We start from the raw sequence: 24,240 nt of genomic DNA, 5'->3' as shown, positions 1-24,240 counted from the left end.
GTATGACTGTGTTTGTGGAGCGGTGACTGCATTTTGTATTCTGAATTTCCCCTTGGGAATTAATAAAGTCAATCAATCAATCAATCTATCTATCTATCTATCTATCTATCTATCTATCTATCTATCTATCTATCTATCTATCTATCTATCTATCTATCTATCTATCTATCTATCTATCTAACAGAAATACTTTAGGAGACATGGTTAAATGATGAAACAGAACTATTGCAAATATCTGAAACAAAATAAACAAAAAATTACGACATTTGAAGTGTAATGAAAAATCGAGAAACAGATAGATAGATAGATAGATAGATAGATAGATAGATAGATAGATAGATAGATAGATAGATAGATAGATAGATAGATAGATAGATAGATAGATAGATAGATAAGAAATCTGCCTGGACAATAGAGCACAAAAGACCAAGGCAAGATACATTCAAAACAGCAAGGACTTAGATAAACAAGAATAAAGTTTTCTGGCTCTTTTGAACATATTTTCAATATACTGCAGAGAACTGTAATATTTGACAAAATCACATATAAACAAATTAAAGGAGTGGTTCGTGTTTTTCCACTTGCAACAGTGAATATGAAATTTACCCACAATAATAATAAAGTTAGAAATTCATTGATAGGTAGTAATTAACTTCTTCCCATTACACGAAACAACACTTACAATGTATATTTGTAAAAATGTATTATACAATTTTATTGCAGTTCTACTTCTTGACACTTCTGACTGAGGAAATGCTACTATTAATGTGAAGGTAGCTACAATTTCGATAAGACTGAATGTCAAAATGCCATAATAGATTTTTTTTTTTTTTTTTTTTGGTAAATACCAGAGCCTTCGTTAGAAACCTGTAAATATAAGGTTTTGGGCACCGCCCCCTGGAAAACAAAGATATATCGTAGAATTAGAGCGTTCACTCTTGAAACACTTTGAAACACTGGGATTTCAACCATGGCGGCATTCTTTTAGGAAAAATAGCTTAGAGGAGCAGGAACGAGGACACTTTTCAGCAAAATAATAAAGTGAAAAGAAAGCGAGCTGTGGTAAAAAGCAGCTGTTTCAGAAATTGTAGATGAATGTGACATATTGTGTAATGTTGATGCAGCTTACCCATAGACGATCTTCGTTTCCGATCAGCTGACCTCGGAATGTATGAGTTACAAAACATTAAAAGTCCTGTAACATAAGGTGGTGCTATTTCTACAGGGTACGAAGGAATAAGAGGACAGGCTGATAACCAAATTTACCGGGATATAATTAGCGAAATATGTCAACTAATGGATCCAACTTCGACCACAACTCCGATGCATAACGACATTGAGACAGAGTGAGTCAATGTAAACATGGAAACAGCCGAACTAGCTAGCTACATGGTTTGCTTACTTATGCTATGCTAACAGAGGAAACACACTTTAAATGTTTTGTGTCGCTTTGTTTATGAATGGAGTGTAATTCCATTCCTATGTAGGACTCAGTTTAGCTACATTAAACTTCCTATTCACCCTAGAATTGGAAATTTAATGGAATTAAACAAGGCTCATGAGAAACCAATGAGTAGAAATGTTAGCTAGTTAATAAAGTTGAAAGCTACCATTCAATTGTTAGCCAGATCTCACTGTAAATGATTCTGTCTGTCTTGAAGAATAAAGTTAAGTAGCTAAAAACTTCAAGGATTAGCTTTATTACATATTTCCTTGATCACACTGACAGATAAATGCTTTTGTCATGTGTAAATGTAAAAGACACATACAGGTGAGCAAGCATGACTCAGCTACATTGAGTTACCTGTAAACTGCAATACAGGTAGAAGAGCAGGTGGATGTATTGATGGTGGAGGTAGAAATATGACACTAGTATGTTCCTACTTCACATTTAAAATTCACCATGTGTAATATGTGAAATTACTTGAAGAAGCGTTTTTCCACAAATTTGCAAGATTTCATGGTCCGCATTCACATTTCATGGTAATTATTCATCAAGACTTGTCTAAAATGTTATCATACATATATATATAAATGTCAATTTGTGAAAGATTGTTTGTTGCTGAAATGAATGTTGATGAATAAAACAAGTGAATCTAGCATTATAGAGTTTTATATATATATATATATATATATATATATATATATATATATATATATATATATATATATGGCCTGTGACAAAAAACTGCAGGATATTGGCCTATTGCAGAGAACTTTTAACCCAAAGTCCGTAAGGGTATAGTCTAAACAAAAATGTATTTAAGAAGTAGTGCCCAGACATGGGAACGAAAATCATTTTCTAGCCGCTTTTTCATGGTTCACCTTATGGCCTAATTAGGAACATATTAGATGGAAATGAACTGTACACTGTAAGCCCGGAATTTGTATTTACTAAAATGCTTTAATTACAATGCACTTAAATGATTGAAGTTTTATGATGTTACTATAAAATGTTAAGTATATTCTACTAATTTGTAGACATAGTTGAAAGTATGAAAAAGTTTAAGTTGAATGGAATTAAATCACTAAGTTTTAGTCATGACCACACCTTTTTATCTTCGCACTGCATTGTGGGTATTGGGCATGTTGTTGAAAATGTGTTATTTTTATGTGCAGGGGTTCAGTGGGGTTGTGGTGTTAGTGTTAATTTGGATTGAATGTGTGTATGGCAGTGTTTATTGGCCTTTTTGTGTTTGTTTTTGTATTTTTGTAGAGCTGCACCATGAGTCAGAGCCAGAGGAAGAACAATGGATTTACTGTTCATCTGAGATTGTAATTGTACAACAGAAATCTTAATGTCTTGTCAAATTTAAAGTACTTCCTGTACTGGTAAATGACATTAAGTTAACTTCCAATCATGCTACAATATATTAAACTGAACAATTTCGTAACTGTTTTGGTCAGGAATAGGATTTTGATTTTGATTATCTTAAAGAAAGTTGTTTAATCAATGATAAATTAATCTGGCTGCAATTGAGGAAAGTAGTCAGTGTAACCTAAAATGCTGAGTTGAATGGTTGGATAGTAGGGTTGATTTTACAACAGATTTAAAGTACAAATAACTTGTCTTTTAGTGTTTTCTACTCAATAGTTTCAGTTCAATACTTTTAGCATTAAAGTTGAACCTACTTAAACCAAGTGATTAGTCGATCATTACTCAAATCATTTAAGTGCAATCACTTGCCTCAAATTTTTTGAGTACGCTCCACTTATCCGGGCTTACAGTGTATGTATTTTTTATAAATGATAAATACTGACTTAGATTATTTGTCTGGACACTTTCTGGGATGATTAACCACAAAAGGTGAAAGGTGACAAGGATAAATGGATGTACCGCTGCATCACTGCTGTAGGTCATGGCATTGATTTTAACATGTAGTACAGGTGAAAAACATGAGCGACTCCTCTAGGTGTGTAGCCCTTGTACTCTATGCAAATAATGATAACGCTGCCTGCACTGGCTTTAACCTTGGACTTCTGCCAGAAACACGATTATGCATTCAGGCTGTGCTTAACACTGTCGGTACTATCTACAGTCTCTTCAGTCCTGTTCATTTTTTGTTAATGTTGTTTCTCTCAATTTTCAGGTCCGGTTCAGTGTGGAACTGGTGGCCTTCTTGGCGTCCAACCTCCATGTCCCTCCTTAAAACTACAGAGTCCAAAATCCTTGCTTGTAAGAATGTTTTGATCTAACTTCCTTATTTGTTTGTCCAACCTCCATGTCCCTCCTTAAAACTACAGAGTCCAAAATCCTTGCTTGTAAGAATGTTTTGATCTAACTTCCTTATTTGTTTGTCCAACCTCCATGTCCCTCCTTAAAACTACAGAGTCCAAAATCCTTGCTTGTAAGAATGTTTTGATCTAACTTCCTTATTTGTTAAAATAAATTGTTTAGGAGTGGATTTTGATCATATCTGCAACAGGAAGTTACAGTAATGCAATACCACAAATTGTGTATATGTGGTTAGAGCAGTGTTTTTCAACCATGGGGTTGCCTGGAATTCAAATGGGGTCGCCTTAAATTTCTAGTAATTGATTTAAATAAATATATGTTCAGCCCTGCGATGAACTGGCGACTTGTCCAGGGTGTACCCCGCCTTCGCCCCTATGTAGCTGGGATAGGCTCCAAGCGACCCCTGTGACCCTAGTGAGGATAAAGCGGGTTCAGAAAATGAATGAATGAATGATCTAAATAAAAATAAAAAAGCTTACTGATAAAAAATATATGGTGAGTTGAGAGAGACAATCACAATACATAAAAGGCATGACAAACTGAAGCTGAAACTGAAGCACTGTGGTTCTGTTTATCTGTCAAATGTTCATTGTGGTCGGTTTCAGATGCTGCAGCTCTTTCATAATTCATAGTTTGAGTTCCTGTTTGTTCAGTATTAATTGTCAGCCTTGTAAATCCAAGCTGGACTGACTGTACATATCCTGACCATGGAAAATCAAATTCTCCCTTTGTACAGTAATCTCAACCTAGCTTTTCTGCCTCCGTCCATAATAATATACATTATATAGCCTAAATGTCATCTAAAATTAACGTTTATTTGTAACATAGTATAGCAAACTGTTACATGATTAAAAACAAATATAATTTTGGCAAAAAAAAAAGTCTCCGTTTTGAATGTCTGGAGTTGCCAGAAATTTGTGATCCAAAAAAGGTTGGGAACCACTGGGTTAGAGACTTAAAATCTGTTGTATGACAACATGAGTAACTATTTTTATCTTGAGGGATTAAGAAATGTATCATTTATTTAGTGTTAATACTAAATACTTAACGGAAGACTAGCCTCATTAGGATGCAGGACTGAACTTTACACAAGGTCTGTCATCCCCATCAGGTGGTAAATACCTCAGACTGATAATTACTTTAATGAAAATGTTTTCAATTTTACTTTCATTTGGCTTTGTTTTCTTCAGCTAATGGAATATTAATTACTGCATGGGGACAAATGAAGTTAATCTGTGTTTGGATATGAATATAAACTGAAAAGGTCAGGATAAGAGAATGGATGGCATTAAAGATAATTTCCAAATACACTTCTAATTAATGGTCCCAGGTTATGCAAAGCCGTTTTACTCTTGTACACTATGAAACATTAATACTGGGGAAAAAGAAAAAATAAAGTTTATTTTTACCTGCAATTCTATTTTGTTTTAGTTTTGAATAGGTCATTTAGTTTTGTAGTCTTATTTTTGAGGATTGTCATTTGTATATTTATTGCAATTAATAAATCTTTACCCTGGTTTAGTTTTCAATATCTGTAATAGCCATACTATGAAGGAACACACACTACAACAAAGCTTTGAGGGTGACTTAACTGTTCCTTTGTTTTGCTGTGACAGGCATTCAGAATGACGTATGGTCCAGGTTTGTGACATTACCAAACCAAGATAGAATATGGACCCTGACCTTGACCAACAAGGCGGTCCGCAAACCTGCCGAGCAAGGTATAAACCCCCACTCCTTTCCTTTCACTCTGTTTTTGTTGAAAACTGTCACGGTTCTGTTTTTATTATATCTCTCTATTCCCTGTCTCCTTGTGTTCTAGCCCATAAGACTCCCCTGGTGATGGTCCACGGCTTCGGTGGAGGGGTAGGTCTGTGGATTAGAAACCTGGATGCACTCAGCCGGTCACGGCCTGTTTACGCCTTCGACCTCCTGGGCTTTGGCAGGAGCTCCAGACCCCCTTTTCCCTCAGATGCTGCCAAGGCTGAGGAGCAGTTTGTGAACTCTATTGAACAGTGGAGACAGTCCGTAGGCCTTGAGAACATGATTCTGTTGGGACACAGTCTTGGGGGGTACTTGGCTACCTCTTATGCCATCCAGTATCCATCAAGGTAATAGAGCTGACGACAATAATCTGATGACAAACGCATCTAATTGTTTTTATCCTATTTCCTGTGTTGGCACTTAGCTATGCTTCATTATCATTCAGTTTATCACTAATGTGTAGTAATGTTTGTGTTTTCTACATATCATTAGCCTCATTGCAAAATTGCCTCAGTCATATGCAATATAGACAAAAGTATATGGACACGTTGGATTCAGGTGTTTCTTTTCTAACAGGGGTCTGGTATTCAAAACAATGGCAAATATCAAAATATAGTTTTATATTGTGATAAATATCTTATTGATTATGTCACAGTCTGGCTCTCAAAGCCATGACAATAATGGAGATACACCGTGTAAAGTTAAGAAATGTGATTTATTATAAGTAAATGGTTTAAATGATACAAAGCAAGTGATGTGAATAATACAATAACAAAGACAAAATTATGGGGTGTGAGTAAAATTGTTGAATGCATAAACAAAGGAAAAACTCAAGCAACATGCATCTGCAGAGAGAGAGTGAGCTTTATAGGCTGGTGACACAAGGCCCAGGTGTCACCAGCAAGGTTATAATAGTTTTGGATTTTTCATTATAGTTTAGTTTTATTTAGTTGTGGCTTCTTTTTCTCTAATTCAGTTAGTTTTAATTCATTTTTAGAGCAGATTTGCTTGTTTTTATTAGTTTTCGTTATTTTCTAAATGCTTGGTTTTAGTTTAGTTTTAGTTTTTTCATATCTTTTATCTTCTTCGCCATCAAATTCAAATAAATCCCAGACAGGACTCTGCTGTTTTCTCCCAACTTTAGTCTCCATGTTTCCAGGTAGAGTGGGGACCAGAAGATGACTCTAAACCACAAGTGACGAGAAGTGACAGACCGTTAAATATCATATGGTGCCAGCAGCTAAAATTGGTTGAGGGAAATAAATCGATTTCATTTCAATCCGACATTGGCAAAGATGAAAACGAAGGGAATTTGATCCATAATTTTTATACGTTTTAGTTAGTTTTGTAAGCACACAATACAGTTTCTGTTAGTTATCTTTTTTCTTTTAATTATAGTTTTTGTTTATTTCAGTTAACGAAAATGTTTTTTCACTTCTAGTTTTTGTCATTTCGTTAGTTTTCGATAATGATAATTACCTTGGTCACCATTGAGTGTGATTGCTATCCCAACCCTAAGTGGAGCCACCTTCCTGACAACAGGGGTCGTCACAATTATTAATAGCAATGTTTATATGATAAATCAACATGAACAGTACATTGTAAGAGCTCTAGCCATTATGTGTCCCAATATTTTTGTCCATATAATTTATAAACATCAATATTTCCTTAAAGTTTTATGGGAGATTTTTCTTCCTGAGTGAGATGTGAAGAAAGTAGATTAGTTAGTTAGGTTAGTTGTGGTAGAAATTATTATTTACAGTCACAATAAATTTAGAGGCAGAACATTTAAAATCATAGTCATGGATAAAAAAAAAGTCAATGTTGAGAGGAATTAAGTAAAAACCATCTTTGAGGAGTTTTGGAAGCAGAGATGACAATTTAAATGAAACTAACCATTGCAATGATATTTATCCCAATATAAAACTATATTATGACATTTATCATTATTGTTTTACATCCCAAACCCTGTTAGAAAAGAAACATCTGAATTCAACGTGTCCCAATACTTTTGTCCATAAAGTGTATGACTTAGTTAATTACGCTATGAGGCTAACGATATGTAAGAACTATGATGGATGGTCTTTCTTAGTTTATATAATACTGTCTTGGATTCTTCCTCCCTCCTGCAGGGTCTCACACCTCATCCTCGTAGACCCCTGGGGATTCCCCGAGAGACCCCAGGTTCAGAACCAGTCCGGTCAAGATCAGGGTCAGGGTCAGGAGGTGGTAAAGCGGCAGGGTCCACCACGTTGGGTCAAAGCCATCGCAGCAGTTGTTTCCCTCTTCAATCCACTGGCTGTTATTAGAGCAGCAGGACCATGGGGTGAGACACAAACACTTATCTAACACAAACCTGTCCCATATCCCCCTCCCTCCCTCCCTCTGCTCATCTCACAGTATTACTCTGGTTCAGGTCCAGGCCTGGTCAACAGATTCCGTCCTGATTTCAAAAGGAAATTTGAAGACCTGTTCGATGACGATACTATGACGCAGTACATCTACCACTGTAACGCACAAAGCCCAAGGTATGTAAACAGATGAAGGTTATCTAGCACTTCCACTTCCCCATTACAGAAGCACATACAATGATCGCTATAATATGTAGCATTTCTTCATTAAAAAGGTTAGGCTTATGAATCAAATGTTTCTGTAGCTTCAAATGTAGTGAAACTGATCATTTTATTTTACGTAATGGCTGATTGTGCTTCTCTTGTCGCAGTTCCCAAATTAATTTTTCTCACTCGTCAGCCATTCTTAAGTGATTTATCACCATTTATTATTGCATTACCCGCTGTGTTTTGCAATTTTCACTATAACTCATGAATTTTGCTGTATATAATTGACTAGAATTTCATGAAAACTCAGAGTTAATTGAAAGGTTATTAAATCAAAATAGAGAAAACTGAAGAAAAACTGACTTTTTCAGCAAACGTATCAATAACTAAACACAAAAAACACAAATGTCTCCATCCACTGTCATTGATCAAATTCCATGGGTTTTACTGGTGAATTAATGTTGTAGAAGATGATCGTGTTTTCATGGTAACTATGGAGCCTCTGAACATCCAAATGGGTCATATCTGGTGACCATGAAAAGATGACAACCTGCATTTTTACACCAGTTATTTACATCTATTGACAGGATTAGTAGATCAGCAGGTATTAAATATTTTAGATCAGTAGATGCCTTTGGTCGCCGGTGGAGGCTTGAGTCGTTATGGGTTAATTTAACGGTTGTCAATGGCGTCATGTCTTCTTTACCTACATTAACTTTTATGGCTATTTGTGGCTATTTCATTTGACTGAAATGACATAATGTAAACATACAGTGGCAAGAAAAACTATATGAACCCTTTGAAACTTTCTAGTTACCTCCGCCAAGGAGGTTATGTTTTTGCCAGGGTTTGTTTGTCTGTCCGTTAGTGTGCAACATAACTCAAAAAGTTATGGACAGATTTTGATGAAATTTTCAGGGTTTGTTGGAAATGGGATAAGGAAGAAATGATTAAATTTTGGTGGTGATCGGGGGTGGGGGGGCCCACGGGGGGGGCCACTGATCAGCCTTGGCGGAGGTCTGCGCTCTCCGAGTGCTTCGAGTTTTCTGCATGAAACTGCCATAAAGTGTGAGCTAAACTGCATCTAAGATCTGCATTAGTTTAGTCTTGTTTATTCTTTATTGAGGATCCCCCTTAGCTGACACACAAATGCCAGGCTAGTCTTCCTGGGGTCCTCTAAATAATAATAATAAAACTAGAAAAGCACTCGGAGAGCGCAGACCTCCGCCAAGTGCAAAAATTCCCCACATAATCGGTGATACAAATCCTACATTTATTTTTTAAAATAAAATCCGCCTTCTGGATCAGATCCGGATCAGCCTTTGAAATGTGATAGAGGACCCCATTGTCAATTCCTGAGTTAAATTTCATGAGTTTTGGTCAATAATTAAGCGAGATATTGGGAAACGAAAATTTTGGCCCCATTTACCACAATGTTAACGAAAATTTCGGCCCCATTTACCACAATGTTAACGAAAATTTCAAAGTGATCCAGAATCCAGGATTTCTTCCGGATCACCCCCAAAAGTTAATCATTTCTTCCTTATCCCATTTCCAACAAACCCTGAAAATTTCATCAAAATCTGTCCATAACTTTTTGAGTTATGTTGCACACTAACGGACAGACAAACAAACAGACAGACAAACAAACCCTGGCAAAAACATAACCTCCTTGGCGGAGGTAAAAAAGGTTCAGGATGCAAAATCACAATACACAGATCCAGTTATAATACATACAGAGATCCAGTTATACTAAAAAAGAAAGGAATTGCATAGAATCTGCATTAGTTCTTAACCTAATACCAGACAAACAATTATAATACAAAAGTTCATGGAAAAAGGCCAGTTGGAAAAACTGTTTATGTTATTATGTGTATTTTTCTACATATGCTGCATCTAGGTCAATACACTTCTGCAAGCCTTGATGCCAGCCTTTAAGTCCATCTGTGTAAAACTGAGGGCCATGTGATTTAAACCATGTCAAAGCTGTTCTTTTTTTTCCGTGAACTTTTTGAAGCCTCCTCATATTTCCTGTCTCTATTTAACACACTTAGTAAACACTCACAGTGCTCCTGGAAACAGTAAGTGAACCCTTGAATTTATTTTTATTTATTTACTTATTGTACAAATTTAAACATAAATGTTGCCATTTGATGCATCGTGCCAGAGTTAGCTTTTGGCTAATTTACATCTGCAGTCCCTGTATTTAACCCATAAAAACCCAGTGCTACTTTTGTGGCAGTTCCCAAATGAATTTTTCTCTATTTTTTGCACTTTGTTAAGTGAGTTATTACATTTATTCTAATATTATGCTCTGTATTTTGCATTTTTAAGTTTAAATCAGGTATTTCCTGTATTTATTGTACTGATCATGTAGATACTCATATAAGGTCAGATTAAAGTTGAGGGTTATTCTATCAAAAACAGAGAAAACTGAAGAAAACGTGCCTTTTTTGTAACATATATCAATAACTGAACATAAACCTAGCATCTCCATCCACTGTCATTGACTACTGGTGACTCAACATTGTAGAAGATGATGGTGTTTCCATGGTAACTAAGGAGCCTCTGAACGTCCAAATGGGTCATATCTGATGACCGTGAAAAGATGACAAACTGTACTTTACACCAATTGTTTACATGTATTGATAGGATTAGTGGATCAACAGGTATTAAACATTTTAGATCAGTAGATGGTTTTGGTCATCAGCGGATGTTTGGGTCTTTATGGGTTAATAAGTGCCGTATTTAATAATAAGTGGTTGAGCTTTGTTTGGCAGAAGTAATCTTAAATAAGTGTTTTTCAACCTTGGGGTCACCTGAAATTTCTAGTAATTGATAAAAAAAAAAAAATTTACTACTAAAAATATTTTTTAATGATTCAATATATAGTACATTATAATTAAAACCCCACACACTTTTCCTAATAAAAATCAAGCTCAAATTAAATGTAGGATATACTACGTTAGAGGGCATATCTTGATTGACCCGATCATGTGACTACATGTGTTACTACACTTCAACCTGCCTGGACACAGTTGCAGTCAGAAAACCGGACCGAACAGAGAATGGAAAAATTTCTTCGCCCGCCTGGCCCCTTTAAGACATGTTCAAGAGAAACTGAGAAGCAGACACCAAAAAGGTGCATTATATACATTATGTAGCCTAAATGTCGTCTAAATTTAATGTTTATTTGCGACGTATTATGGCGAACTATTACATGATGAAAAACAATTTAATTTTAGCAAAAAAAAAAAAAAGTCTGTTTTGAATATATGGGGTCGCCAGAAATTTGTGATGTTAAAATAGGGTGACGAACCAAAAAAGGTTGGGAACAACTGTCTTAAATATTTTTGGTAGCTGCTGATCACACCTGCGCAATATTCAGAGACATTTTCGGACCATTCTTCCTCACAGAACCGTATAGGGTCTGCCATATTCTTAGGATGTCTACCGTGAACAGCTCTCTTGAGTTCATTCCACACCATCTCTAGTGGATTCAGATGTTTCATTCTGTAGCCCATTTACTTCTATGTTACTTCATTACCAGTGGCGGCTGCTCGTCTTTCAGACAGGGGAAGCTCATTGTCGGCTTACATTAAAAAAAAAAATTTAAAAAAATTGTCAAGTTATTTAAACATACATTCGGCCCTCCGTTCCTTTTTAAGAAAATGCTCAGTGACCTTATCGTACCAAGTAGGCGTCTTTTCCAGGGACTGGACCAGTGTCCTCTCTGCTTAGATTGCCTTGGCCCATTGTGTTTTGAGTGTAAGACTTCAGCCTTTTTAAACTAGAGATGCTCCTTTCGCTCCGACCTAGCCGACAGTTTGATTGATTTAACTATCTACAAAACGATATTCAACTCGAACAAGAAATGATTAAATTATGTAACTGAAACAAGAAAACGCTGAAATTATGTTAAATTGAAACAAGGAAGTCCAATGAGTGTTTTATTTACAGTGCAAGAAATGAACGAGTAATTTCTTAGTGGTTTCTCTCTTGATTTCGCAGCAGAATGTGCGACGGTATTAAACTGAACTGTGTCAGTGAAGGAGTAGATCTCAAAATAGCTGTCAATCAAACGGGGTTCAGCCTTTCGACTGATCCTCCAATCAGCACGTGGGATTCTGGCGTCCAGCCCGGCCGAGCTCCGCCCACAGCTCCATTTACCCCCAGAGACGTTGGGGGGCGGGACAACATCGTGGCATTTATCCAATTACCGTCCAGTTTTCAGGCAATGAAAAAAACTGTTCCACTCAGTCCCATTGAAGCCCATAGATGCCCGGCGTCTACGGACAAATGCACTGAGCAGAGATCGAATGAGAAAACAGCACAACGGGAATGGATGAGAAGTGAACAACATCGCGTCTGTTGATTTGTGATAAACCTGATTCTGAACGAACTCATCTGGGAGATGAACGTGTTCTAACACATTTGTGGTCAATGAAATGTCAACACAACAGTACATATTTAACCATTTAATTTTCGTAATTTTAGGGGAAGCCGGGCTTCCCTTGCAGTCTATGAGAAATCGCCACTGTTCATTACCCGTCTTCTACTGAGGTTCAGCTGGTCGACTTCCGCCCTAACATTATGCTGTAGGACACGTTGATAAGCTTGAGAATCCATTTTGTTCTCCATGATGACATGTAGTCGAGGCCCTCAGGCAGCAAAACAGCCCGAAGTCATCATGTTCCCTCCGCCGTCCTTCACTGTGGGGATGTTCTTATGTTAATATACAGCTCCTTTTTTACATCATGGCTAGCATTGCATGTTCTTTCCAAATAATTCAACTTTAGTTTCATAGTTTTGTGAAGTGTTTAGGCAGGCAGACTTTTGATTTTTTTGATTTTATTTTATGAAAGCAGCTTCTTCCTCTGTGGTTTCATTCATTGTGCATTTTCCTGTTCAATCTTTGACATATACTAGACTCATGAACGCAGATGTTAACATTTTCCAAGGATTTCGTCAGAAGCCTTCCGCTGTTACTCTGTCGTTCTTTTTTTTTTTTTTTTACTTCACTGAGCATTCTGTGCTGCGTCCTTCTAGGGAGGGCAACTACAGTATTAAATGGTACACAGTTTGTCTAACTGCAGAGTGGTGAATCCTTAAAGTCTTTGAGATTACTCCGTAACCCCCTCCAGTCACATACAACTCAAGAATTCTCGATTGAAGGTCTTTCTTTCTCTCTTTTGTGAGGCATATTTCACATGAGCAAATACTTCTAGTGAACAGCAATTTTTTTTGTATATGTCAAGGTCGTTTCATGCACGGCTCATATCTCATTTTGTTGACTAAAGGAGTGATATTTTTGCTTTTTCTAAATGGAATTATGCATTTTCAAACATTTCCCTGTGGTCTACATAAACTAAATGCTCTGCTTGGGTCTGAATTCTTCATTAATTCAACTCCACAGGTCCATCTTCCACCCTATTTCTGAGTAATGGCACCAGAAAGGTCGTTTTGAGCGCTGGCCCTTTAAATGCACATGAGCCACTTCAGGCCCCGCCCCCTCCAGGTTGTTGGCTGTGTTGGTCTGCCCCATGCAACCAACAACTGAACATTTTAGATAACCAGCTCAAAGTTTGGACATATTTTCAGTTTGTACTACAACCGCTGCTGCTGATAAACAGTTATGTCGTACTCAGAGAAATATTCATCGGAAGTCTTGACCTTATATGTGCAAATGTTGTGATGTAACTAGTTATAGACGTAACAAATTCAGCGGGAATTAAAACAGGTTGTAGAAATCCACTTGATTTTTGCCAAAATGAATATAAAGATAGCTTTACAGCACATGGAGGGTTCAAATTCAAACTGTATGAACTATTAGGCTCCAAATACACAAATAAATGAACCAAAGACTAATAAAATTGGGTTTAGCAAAATATGACTCCTTGAAATTCAAGGTGGCAAATTCTTGACTCTAATTATCTATTTTGGAGTAATCAGGCAAAGGTTTCACAAACGGTTTGGAGTTCACTTTGGAGTATTTAATAGCTCTGCTCAATAAAGACATATATTACAGTTGTTTGTGTGGTATTGGGTTAAGTCTATTCTATTTGTTTCAAAGGGTTCATATACTTTTTTTTCTCCATCGTACATCACCAAACATAGTGTCCATCATCAGCAAGAGAAAAGAGCCATAAGGATAGCGAACAAGGTTGGATATAATGGTTTCACTAAGGCACTTGCAGAAAATTCACAAAGCTTTGAAAATCACCTTAGGTGTAGCTTAACATAAACTAAAAGACAACACACACAACACTAATATTAAAGAAAATAATCAGAAAATACTATTATGTGAAAATTGCCCTTATTCTTATGTAGTGCTAGCAGATACATGCTTTGAAGTTTATGGATCTGATATATTCATTATTACCCCGCCCCCCGAAGGGGAGGCATGGGGTATTGTTTTTGGTTCGGTTTGTTTGTTTCTTTGTTAACACTCTAGCACAGGAGTGGCCAGCCCTGGTCCTGGGGAGCAACTATCCTGCATGTTTTAGATGTTTCCCTCTTCCAGCACACCTGACAGTCGTTATCAGGCTTCTGCAGAGCTTGGTGATAGGTTTATCATTTGAATCAGGTGTGTTGGAAGAGAGATACATCTAAAACATGTAGGAGAGTAGCTCTCCTGGACCAGGATTGGGCACCCCTGTTTTAGATGTTTCCCTCTTTCAGCACACCTGACGGTCGTTATCAGGCTTCTGCAGAGCTTGATGGCTTATCATTTGAATCAGGTGTGTTGGAAGAGGGATACATCGAAAACAGGGGTGGGCAATCCTGGTCCTTGAGGGCCGGTATCCTGCATGTTTTAGATGTTTCCCTCTTCCAACACACCTGGTTCACATGATAAGCCTATCATCAAGCGCTGCAGAAGTCTGATAATGACCTTCAGGTGTGCTGGAAGAGGGAAACATCTAAAACATGCAGGACACCAGCCCTCGAGGACCAGGATTGCCCACCCCTGATCTAAAACATGCAGGATAGTTGCTCTCCAGGACCAGGGTTGGCCACCCCTGCTCTAGCAGAAAAAACATTGATTGAATTCATACCAAACTGGATTTATACATTGCCACTGACCCAGAATAGATCTGATTACATTTTGGGAAGTAGGTCAAAGTTCACATTTTTTAATGAATTTTTAAAATCTTTTTTTCCCCATTTACTTATAATGGGCATAATTTCAACTGTCTGTAGCAACAAAGCTGTTGGTTGAATTAATACCAAATTGGGTTTATAGATTACCAGTGACCCAGAATAGATGTGATTACATTTTGGGAAAAGTTGGTCAAAGTTAGAAAATTTTATGAATTTTTGAAGTCTTGTTTTTTCCCATTTACTTAAAACGGGCAAAATTTCAAATGTTTATAAAAAACATCAATTTTGTTTCAATTTACTTCAAACTTGCCACATATATAGAGGAAATTGATATGCTGACATCAGGACATGCATAGACATGATGACATCAGCTGGATCAATGCCAAAATAAGCTACATTATGTGTGGGGGCGGGGTTTGTTGTGCCCTGCACCACTTGTTTAAGACTGCGCAAATAATGTACAAAGCTAGCTAGCTAATCTACCCATAAATGAATATGTTTGTAGTAGATATAGGTTACAAGGGATGGGCCGATCTGGGCCTCTCCTCCTACAGTGTCTTTTTCTGTCAGGAGACAATGAGGGGTTTCCAATCATTAAAAAGGCTATAAATAACAAAGACCGCTTTTAGATTTTCAGACACCAAATAAATAGTTTTATATTAAAGATCCCAAATCCCTCTGAAATTAAACAGCTAAAACTCTTTATCTGTGCCTATGGGGTAAATTCAGGTTTAACATTAAGCTCAAGATTATTTTAGAGTCTTAATAATAAACTCAGTCTGTATGAAACAAAAATAGGAAGGAGAAACAAATAGCCTTTTTCCAGAGGTCTACTGGGAAAGGCTTTGCTGTTCAATGGAGGATATTAAGTTCAGCCTCATGGAATAAAATGAGAAAATATACAAACGCTGTGAGTAAAAGGTTAAAAAAAATCACTTAAATACAAAGGTAAATAAGCAGCTCAGTTAAAACCAGGATGTGCGTCCAGATAGAAACATGTTTGGAGAAGAGACGTAGAAGTAGACACTGACTCAGACAGCCTAGGTTCTTTGGGCAGGTCATTCCAGAGCTTTGGCGCCAAAATTAGGAAGACTTGGACGAAGTTTTCGTCCTGGATACTGGTACAGATGAAAGATCACAGTCCAAGGATCACAGATTGCACATGGGTTGATATGGAATTAAAAGATCTAAGACAGGGCTGTCAAAGTCATTTTAGTTCAGGGTCCACATTCAGCCCAATTTGATCTCTAGTGGATCGGACCAGTAAAATAATAGTATAATAACCTATAGATAATGACAACTCCAAATTTTTCTTTTTGTTTTAGTGCAAAAAAAACCCAAAACATTAAATAGCCTAATGAAAATATGTACATTTACACACTATGCAAACAAAGTAAGATGTGAATAACCTGAAAACAGTGACATTTCTAAAGAAAAATAAGTGCAATTTTAACAATAGTAGGCCTCAACTTATCATTTATAAATGTGCATTACAGATCGGATCTACAAATACACATTTAGTAACGGGCAGAATATTGTTAAAATTGCGCAAATTCTTTAGACATTTCAGGTTGTTCATATTTGTTCAGGTTATTCATATTTTATTGTTAAAGGATAGTTTGTTAATCTAAATATTTTCCAAATAAAATGTTGGATTTTTTTGCACTAAAACGGAGAAAACAGTTGAAGTTGTCATTATTAATAGGCATAATGTTTTTGGGTTTTTTTTTTCACATTAACCCAATAAGACCCAGTGCTACTTTTATGGGTGTTCCCAAATGAATATTTCTCTGTATTTAACCTTTCTTAAACAACTTATCACTATTTATTATAATATTATCCTCTGTTACTTGCGTTTTTTGTTTTTGTTTTCTGTGAAAATCCAGTATTTTCCCATATTTAATTTACTGATCAAGTAGATGTTCATAAAAGCTCAGATTCAAGTTGAGGGTTAGTATATCTGAAATACAGAAAACTGAAGAAAAAGTGACTTTTCCAGCAAATCTATCTATAATTGAGCATAAACCAAGTGTCTCCATCCACTGTCATTGATCCAACTCCATGGGTTTTACTGGTGAATCAATGTTGTTGAAAATGATGGTGTTTCCATGGTAACTACAGAGCCTCTGAATGTCCAAATGGGTCATATCTGATGACCATGAAAAAAAGACCAACTGTGTTTTACACCGAATATTTACATGTGCTGATAGGATTAGTGGATAAACAGGTATTAAACACTTTAGATCAGTAGATGTATTTTGTTGCCAGTAACTGTTTGGGTCTTTATTGGTTAAACTAAGAAGACAATTTGGATTCATTATTTATAGGTTATTATACTGTTATTTTACTTGAGATCACATTTTGGCTGCATGCTGCCATTGAAATAAAACGAGTTCAACACCCTTGGTCATTAATATCTTCAGTGTAACTCTTACACAATTCATCCTGCAGACCAGACTGGAACCTTTGGTGGGCCGGTTTTGGCCCGCTGGCCGTATGTTTGACTCCCCTGGTCTAAAATATAATCTGGAGCATCAAGCCATGACAATGAAGTAAAAAGTTAAAAGTAATCAATGAAGTCTTAAAATCAGTCTAAAATAAACAGGGACCAGGTGTAAAGAAGCTAAAACAGGTGGAATTTGTTCATCTTTCTTTATTTTTTGCTCAGTTTAATATCATTTTCTTTTTCAAACATCTTTCATGCCACCTTTTTCTTTTCCTTTTCCCAGTGGGGAGGTGGGCTTCCGGGCCATGTCAGAGTCTCTGGGCTGGGCCAAGAGGCCGATGCTGCAGCGGGTTCATCTGTTGCCCCCCTCCATGCCCCTCACCATGCTGTATGGAGCACAGTCCTGGGTGGACAGCTCGTCCGGGGAAAAAGTTGTCCAGATCAGGGACGAGACTCAGACCAGAGTGATGGTGAGTAGATACAAGTTTATTCATAGAAACAGTCATGAGGGACATATTATCCAATTCCAAAAGTCTAAAAAGTCCAGTTTAGCTTGGACCCATAAAGACCCAGTGCTACTTTTTATAACAAAAATTTACAAAGAAAAGAATGCTGCTGCACAGTGTTTCTCAACCAGTATGCCGCGGCACATAAGTGTGGCGTGAGAAATCATCAGGTGTGTCATGGAAAATTATCCAGTTTCACCTGATTGGCACTGTAAGAGAGCAGCGTGATGTAGATACATACGACTGCACACACCAGTGATCCACTCGACAACAACAGTCAGCTGTTTCCCTTTCCAAAATAAAAGTGAAAGTGAACCGGCCCCAAGGCGGTGCGTTCTGTTGATACAGCCCCCCCCTCACTAGTGATGCACGGATTAGTGAGTTACCCGTGAACCCTGGGTATCGGTTTGGGACGGGGGGGATATACCTCCCATTAGGGCTGCACGATATTGGAAAAAACTGACATTGCGATTTCTTTTTTTTTTTAACCCTGCGATATACAGGGGTTGGACAAAATAATGGAAACACCTTAAAAAATCAACAAAATATAATTTAATATGGTGTAGGTCCGCCTTTTGCGGCAATTACAGCCTCAATTCTCCGAGGTATTGATTCATACAACTTGTGAATTGTTTCCAAAGGAATTTTAAGCCATTCTTCAGTTAGAATACCCTCCAACTCTTTTAGAGACGATGGCGGTGGAAATCGACGTCTTACTTGAATCTCTAGAACTGACCATAAATGCTCAATAATGTTGAGGTCTGGGGACTGTGCCGGCCATACGAGATGCTCAACTTCATTAGAATGTTCCTCATGCCATTCTTGAACAATTCTAGCTGTATGGATTGGGGCATTATCATCTTGAGGTGAAGGTGTTTCCATTATTTTGTCCAACCCCTGTACATTGCGATATGAAAAAAATACTCAGGAGGATATAATAGCTGTGTGGTGCTGACGTAAATGGTCAAACAAATTAGTTGTGTTTCCTCTCGTTGTGGAAACAGGTGGAAGACAGTGTCGACACAGAACACATGTTTTAATATCATCCTTCTTAAAATCAAAATAATTCCAGATAACTGACATTGCTTTTCTTTTTCGTACCAAGTCTTTGTTTTCGGTGATTTTCTCTGGTTCGTTGCTCATTTTTCAACATGGCAGTGTTTCCTCTCATTTATCGTTTCTCTACCTCCTGAAGCTTCGCAGACTTTCATTTGAGGCGGCAGGATGTTTGTCCTGGCCTATTGTATATTATACATATGTATAATAAGTCTAATGCGACGGTGATGATTTTTTTTGTATGAAATGTATGGTATGGTGGCAAGGATGGCACACCACCATGGCAAAACCTTACCAGTGGAAACGCTGCATTGTTACCAGCGACTCACTCCATGTGCAGGGGCGTGGTCTGCTTTGGCAAACTGATGAAGAATGAATGTGATTGGTGGATTGCTGCGTGCAGTGTGTGTCAGGTACCTTTGAAATTAGATGAGAACACATTGAGTTCATTTGCCTCCTACATCGCAGGACCTGCGATGTGACTATTGTGCACACGTACTGTACATTGCGATGATGTTTCTCAAACAATATATTGTGCAGCTCTACCTCCCATACTAGTATACAATGGACATCAATCCAGGGGTCCGTCTGAGGGGTCGCTGACACACCCCTCTCTCCTTTCTTGTTCCAAACGCCTTGTGACAGTGTCGTCCCTGCACCCCCAATGTGCTCAACCCCCCCAAAAAAGAGAGAGACTCAGAGCTGTTGAGGAAAATTTGTGTGTGTCTTTCTTCAATTCCTGCAAGAATATCAGCTTCGTGTTCAACTAAACAGGCCCAGGTTTCACACTGACGAAGTAAATTGAGACTAGATTTGCATTATATTTCAATAAATATACTTTTTGTGACATTTTTGTTCAGTGGTGTGCCTTGTGATTTTCTAATGTAAAATCTGTGCCGTGGCTCAAAAAGGTTGGGAAACACTGCTGTAGCAGATGAATTAACACACTTTTTAACCAAGTAGAAGGGAACAATAGACCGAGTGTCAGCCATTTTTCATTTGGCTACGACAACAAAAGCACTTGAACGCAACACACTTGTTATTTCAAATACACAAGTCGAAAGGATAATCTTCCCGATAGAACGTGAAGGCAGCATGTGACACTGAAATTTTGTCATACTGTGATGTAACAGCTCAAATACATTAATTGTCTTTATGTTTTTCTGTTTCGTTTTCAGCTGATAAACGAAGCCTCTCATCACGTATATGCTGATCAACCACACGCGTTCAACAGAGTGGTAGAAAGTATATGTGACTCTGTCGACTGAATGTGTGAGTGCGCGTACGTGTGTGTGTGTGTGTGTGTGTGTGTGTGACAAAAGACTAAGATTATATATATATATATATATGGTTCATTGTGGTTTTAGCGCTGTATCTGTTGCATGTTGAAGCATGCCGGATGGGTTTGCGTCAGGACATTTTATTTAAACAAGTAGCTTTTTGAATGTAAATTTGCTCTGAATACTGTTCGCACAACACACGCTATTAAAGTAATACTCTTTTTTTCCATGTCGCCTTCTGACGATTTTTCAATTTAATATCATTTCTAGATCATCTTAACACATAATTGATTTCATTTATGGGTTAGTATGTCAATCATCTGAACCATTTCCATCAGTTCTAAATCTTATTTTATCATATTTGACCTTATTACTTAATAGTAATAAGACGCACTGATTTTTGTACATCACATGTTCATGCTTTCATCCTGTGCCTGACATGACCATGAATGGAAGTACTGTATTTAAATGTGTCTTTAACCCCTTCTTTTTTGCCTATACACGTATATTGCGGGACTACATTAGAGAGCTGTTTGTATTTTATACCTTGAGTTAAATAAAAGCCAATTTCACAGTGTTTTCTCCTTCTATCTGGTTGTATGGAATTATTTTAAGGAAGTGGCTATTGACACAGTACTGTGGCATGAAATATCGGTTTGTTTATTACCACAGAGCCAATCTGCGCCCTCGTTATATCATGTCTAGACTGGTAACTTGTTACATCCTGAAAAGTACCAAGGAAATATAGCAAATAGGTCAGACACAGTTACAGTACAGATTTAGCTCACTCTGTAATGTGTTGGACTGCAATGTGGAAGACTTGGGTTTAATTTCTGGTCAGAGTAGCATTGAAGAAAAAAAAAAAAAGAGGTGGTGGTGGGGTGGGGGTTACACAGCACCAAGAGCACCAGTAAATAAATCCCACATTGATATAAGTCAGCCACTGGGACAACATTCAGAGTGCAGAATTTGGTTTCAGATATTTTTATTTTGAAGCTTTATCATAGTACAGGTTTGAAATCCCTCGACTGGTACAATTATGCTTCATTTTTAATATCAACACAACAAACGCACATTCAGAAAAAAACAAGAGGAAGGAAAGAAGAAGAAAAGAAAAACAAGACAGATGGAAAAAAAAAAAAAGTGCAGAATTCAGACCACAGCACTCTTTACACTAATGCTGCGTTCCAGGCAAATGGTAACTCGTGTTTTTCCAACCTTCTACTGGTGAAAAGGCACTGGAATGGCAGACAAACCTGTGACTTCCCACCCGTGAACTCGTACTACATCGATGTACCCCCAATTCTGAGCTCTGACGTCACGTAACAATGGCAGCCCCCGTGGATGCGGTGTTTATGCAGATTGTTTATTAAAACAAGGTATTGCCCTGACATTATTTATCTGCAAATGTTCTGTATAATCAGCTGCAACTCTAGCATTAGCTATTTTTCAGTCCATTGAGTGCAAGAAGAAATTAATACCAAATACGTATCCAAACATACAAATAACACAAAAGGTATTAACAGCTTCTCTTGCCTTATGCACCATTTTTCCTCCTCTGTTTCCCTCAAATAAGCAAAGAGCAAACACCTTTATCGATAGAAATGAGTGTAAATGAGCAAAACGTACGGTCCACCATGCTGGTTTGTTTACATCCAGCTACCACAATTCCTTGCGCTCAGGCAGTTTGGCGTGACTTGCCTGGAATGTAACAAAGTCATAAGTCGTAGTTTGAAGTCGTGACTTAGGGGCTCAAAAACCGGCCTGGAACACAGCATAAACTGACCCAGAACTGAGAAGTAACACAACACATCTAACATGTAGCTCCGCCCACCTTCTCCAGCCTCACTGACTGCACAGAGCGAAGAACACCATAAAACAACATATAGAACAGTTAGAACAATAATTCCTATTCTATGCTATGTACTATCACTAATTTGTAGTTTCTTCCATCAGTTGCCACAGTACTGTGGTACAAAAGGCACGAAAGAATGCACTGATGTATACACCATATATCACCACAGTACTGTGGCAACAAAAGGTTAATGAGTTCATGTAACAGTATCCCATGATTGGCTCTAGTACAAATGCTAACATTTGATTGGCTCTGTGGCAATAGACAAACTGATATTTCATGCCACAGTCCTTTGGCAGTAGCCATTGCCTTATTTTAAAGTGCTTTTATTGGTTTATAAAACACTTAATGGTCTTAGCCCTATTATCTGTCTGATTTGTAGGATTTTCAGGTCCTCAGGTAGTAATCTTTGAACTGTTTCTAGAGTCCACACCATAACTCATGGTGAGGCCTCATTCACCTTTTATGACTCCAAACTATGGAACAGCCTACCTGAGGACCTGAGTGTTCATATTTTTTGTAATTCGTTTTTTATTGTTTTTTCTTTCTTTTCACCCATTAAACATTTTACAGTGATACAACAGGATATAGTTATAAGAAAATATATCAATAAAAATAGTGTTCATATTTTTAAAAGGAAACTTAAAACCAATTTTTTTAGTTTAGCTTTTAATTAAACTCTTACTTTTTTAACATTACTTTGTTGCTTTTATTTTTATTTCTATTTGCAACTGCGGGACAGTGGGGGGGTTTGGTGTAGCATGGATGAAAAGTGAAATACAAATAAAGTTTGGTGGATTGGTGTGAAGGTGAACACATGTTGCACTTATTTGCCTAACCAGTAGAGGGCAGTAACAAGTTTAATCTGTGGTTTGGTCTGGTTTTGGGTCTGCTCGTTCATGCTACAGGATACTTATTATATAAGTTTTTATATTGAAATGTATTATCTTGCATTATTTAATCAACTATGGTGGAAATATTCAGTGCATCTGCTGAATTATTATAAGTAATAAGACCATTTTATGCCCAGTGATGTTCAGTTTGACTGCAGAATTGTCTCTTTCCTTATTTTTGTACAGAATATTTTTGAATTATTATTATTAAAGATGTTCCATAAAAGTAACAATGTGTATTATGGTGAAGCTACAGCACATTTTATAAGCTTAAATATTACTGTGGCACGCAGAATGTTGTATACTACTAAAATAGCCTCTAGGGTACACATACCTTTGGTTAGGAAACACTGCTGTGATCTATGATGAAATACCAGAAAAGTAGACACAGCAGTTTTTGTTAAGTTTTCATAAAAAGAACCTCTCAAGTAAATGCAATATAGAAATGCCTGCATATGTGCTTCAATATTCTGCTACTAGAGCTAAATGATTTACCCATAAAGACCCAGAGCTACTATTGTGGCAGCTCCAAAATATTTCTTTTCTCTACATTTAACTTTTCTTAAGTGATTTTATCATTGTTTATTATGACATTATCCTCTGTATTGTGTGTTTATTCAGTGAATATCAGTTATATTCCTATATTTAATTTATTGATTATGTTGATGCTCATAAAAACTCAGATTAAAGTTGAGGGTTATTATATCAAAAACTGAGAAAACTGAAGAAAAAAATGGACCTTTTCTGCAAAATATAACTAACTGAAAAAAACCAAGTGTCTCCATCTACTGTCATTAATCAAACTCCATAGGTTTTACTGGGGAATCAATGTTGTAGAAGATGACGGTGTTTCCATGGTAACTACAGACCATCTGAATGTCCAAATGGGTCATAGCTATTTTTTATTTTGTTTCCATTCTTTGTTTATTTGGAAAAGTAGGTTATACATAACTTCCCTTTTGGGTATATTTCAGTAGCCACACATCGAAATGTACAAAGATGCTAATCCAAGTTTTTTAGTAGAATATAGAACAAATAAAAAAAA

At 37.1% G+C, this 24,240-nt stretch overlaps 1 protein-coding gene across 2 annotated transcripts; it reads left to right on the top strand.

Annotated features, from left to right (window-relative positions):
* Positions 1-1,170: 1,170 nt before the first annotated feature.
* Positions 1,171-21,024, top strand: abhd4 (abhydrolase domain containing 4, N-acyl phospholipase B). 2 transcript variants are annotated; one of them, XM_030160510.1, is made up of 8 exons: positions 1,171-1,346; positions 3,591-3,676; positions 5,353-5,457; positions 5,559-5,847; positions 7,633-7,826; positions 7,917-8,028; positions 17,889-18,075; positions 20,346-21,024. In XM_030160510.1, exons 1-8 carry the CDS (start codon positions 1,297-1,299, stop codon positions 20,433-20,435), a joined length of 1,113 nt encoding a protein of 370 aa, XP_030016370.1. In that variant the 5' UTR covers positions 1,171-1,296; the 3' UTR covers positions 20,436-21,024. The 2 variants fall into 2 exon arrangements, with proteins under 2 accessions (XP_030016370.1, XP_030016371.1); XM_030160511.1 differs by lacking the exons at positions 1,171-1,346; positions 3,591-3,676 and adding an exon at positions 3,803-3,848.
* The last annotated feature ends 3,216 nt before the right edge of the window (positions 21,025-24,240 follow it).

Source organism: Sphaeramia orbicularis, chromosome 17 (assembly GCF_902148855.1).
Source record: "Sphaeramia orbicularis chromosome 17, fSphaOr1.1, whole genome shotgun sequence".
NCBI lineage: Eukaryota > Metazoa > Chordata > Actinopteri > Kurtiformes > Apogonidae > Sphaeramia > Sphaeramia orbicularis.
Note: the sequence above shows the minus strand (reverse complement) of the source record. Positions and strands in the feature narration are given on the sequence as shown.